The sequence below is a fragment of the Haliaeetus leucocephalus genome, unplaced genomic scaffold (assembly GCF_000737465.1).
Source record: "Haliaeetus leucocephalus isolate CR32 unplaced genomic scaffold, Haliaeetus_leucocephalus-4.0 Scaffold773, whole genome shotgun sequence".
Lineage (NCBI taxonomy): Eukaryota > Metazoa > Chordata > Aves > Accipitriformes > Accipitridae > Haliaeetus > Haliaeetus leucocephalus.
This window is the reverse complement of record NW_010973209.1, coordinates 19,191-19,413: the sequence shown is the minus strand read 5'-3', so window position 1 is coordinate 19,413 and position 223 is coordinate 19,191. Positions and strand designations below refer to the sequence as shown.

At 74.9% G+C, this 223-nt stretch overlaps 1 protein-coding gene across 1 annotated transcript in view; it reads right to left on the bottom strand.

Annotated features, from left to right (window-relative positions):
- FEZ1 (fasciculation and elongation protein zeta 1 (zygin I)) overlaps nt 1–223 on the bottom strand; it is a 13,736-nt gene that overhangs the window by 3,264 nt on the left and 10,249 nt on the right. Inside the window, exon 6 of the mRNA XM_010581333.1 lies at nt 7–223. This exon is cut by the window's right edge and continues 18 nt beyond it. Coding sequence (XP_010579635.1) covers nt 7–223 — 217 coding nt within the window. The remainder of the gene's footprint in view (nt 1–6) is intronic.

Below are 223 nucleotides of genomic sequence, written 5' to 3'. Positions count from 1 at the left end.
CCCCACCTTCCTGGGCATGTGGTTCCCGCGCTCGGGACGCCCGCCTTGCAGGCTCAGCCCCCTGTCGCGACGGCGGCGCCGGGCAGCCTCCCGCTGCTCCCGCTGCTCCCCCTGCACCGCCAGCAGCGCCCCAATGAACGCCGTCTTCACCTCCTTCTCGAACGCCAGCTCGTCCCGCCGCGCCAGCTGCGCCACCAGCTCCGCCGACAGTGCCCGGCTGGCC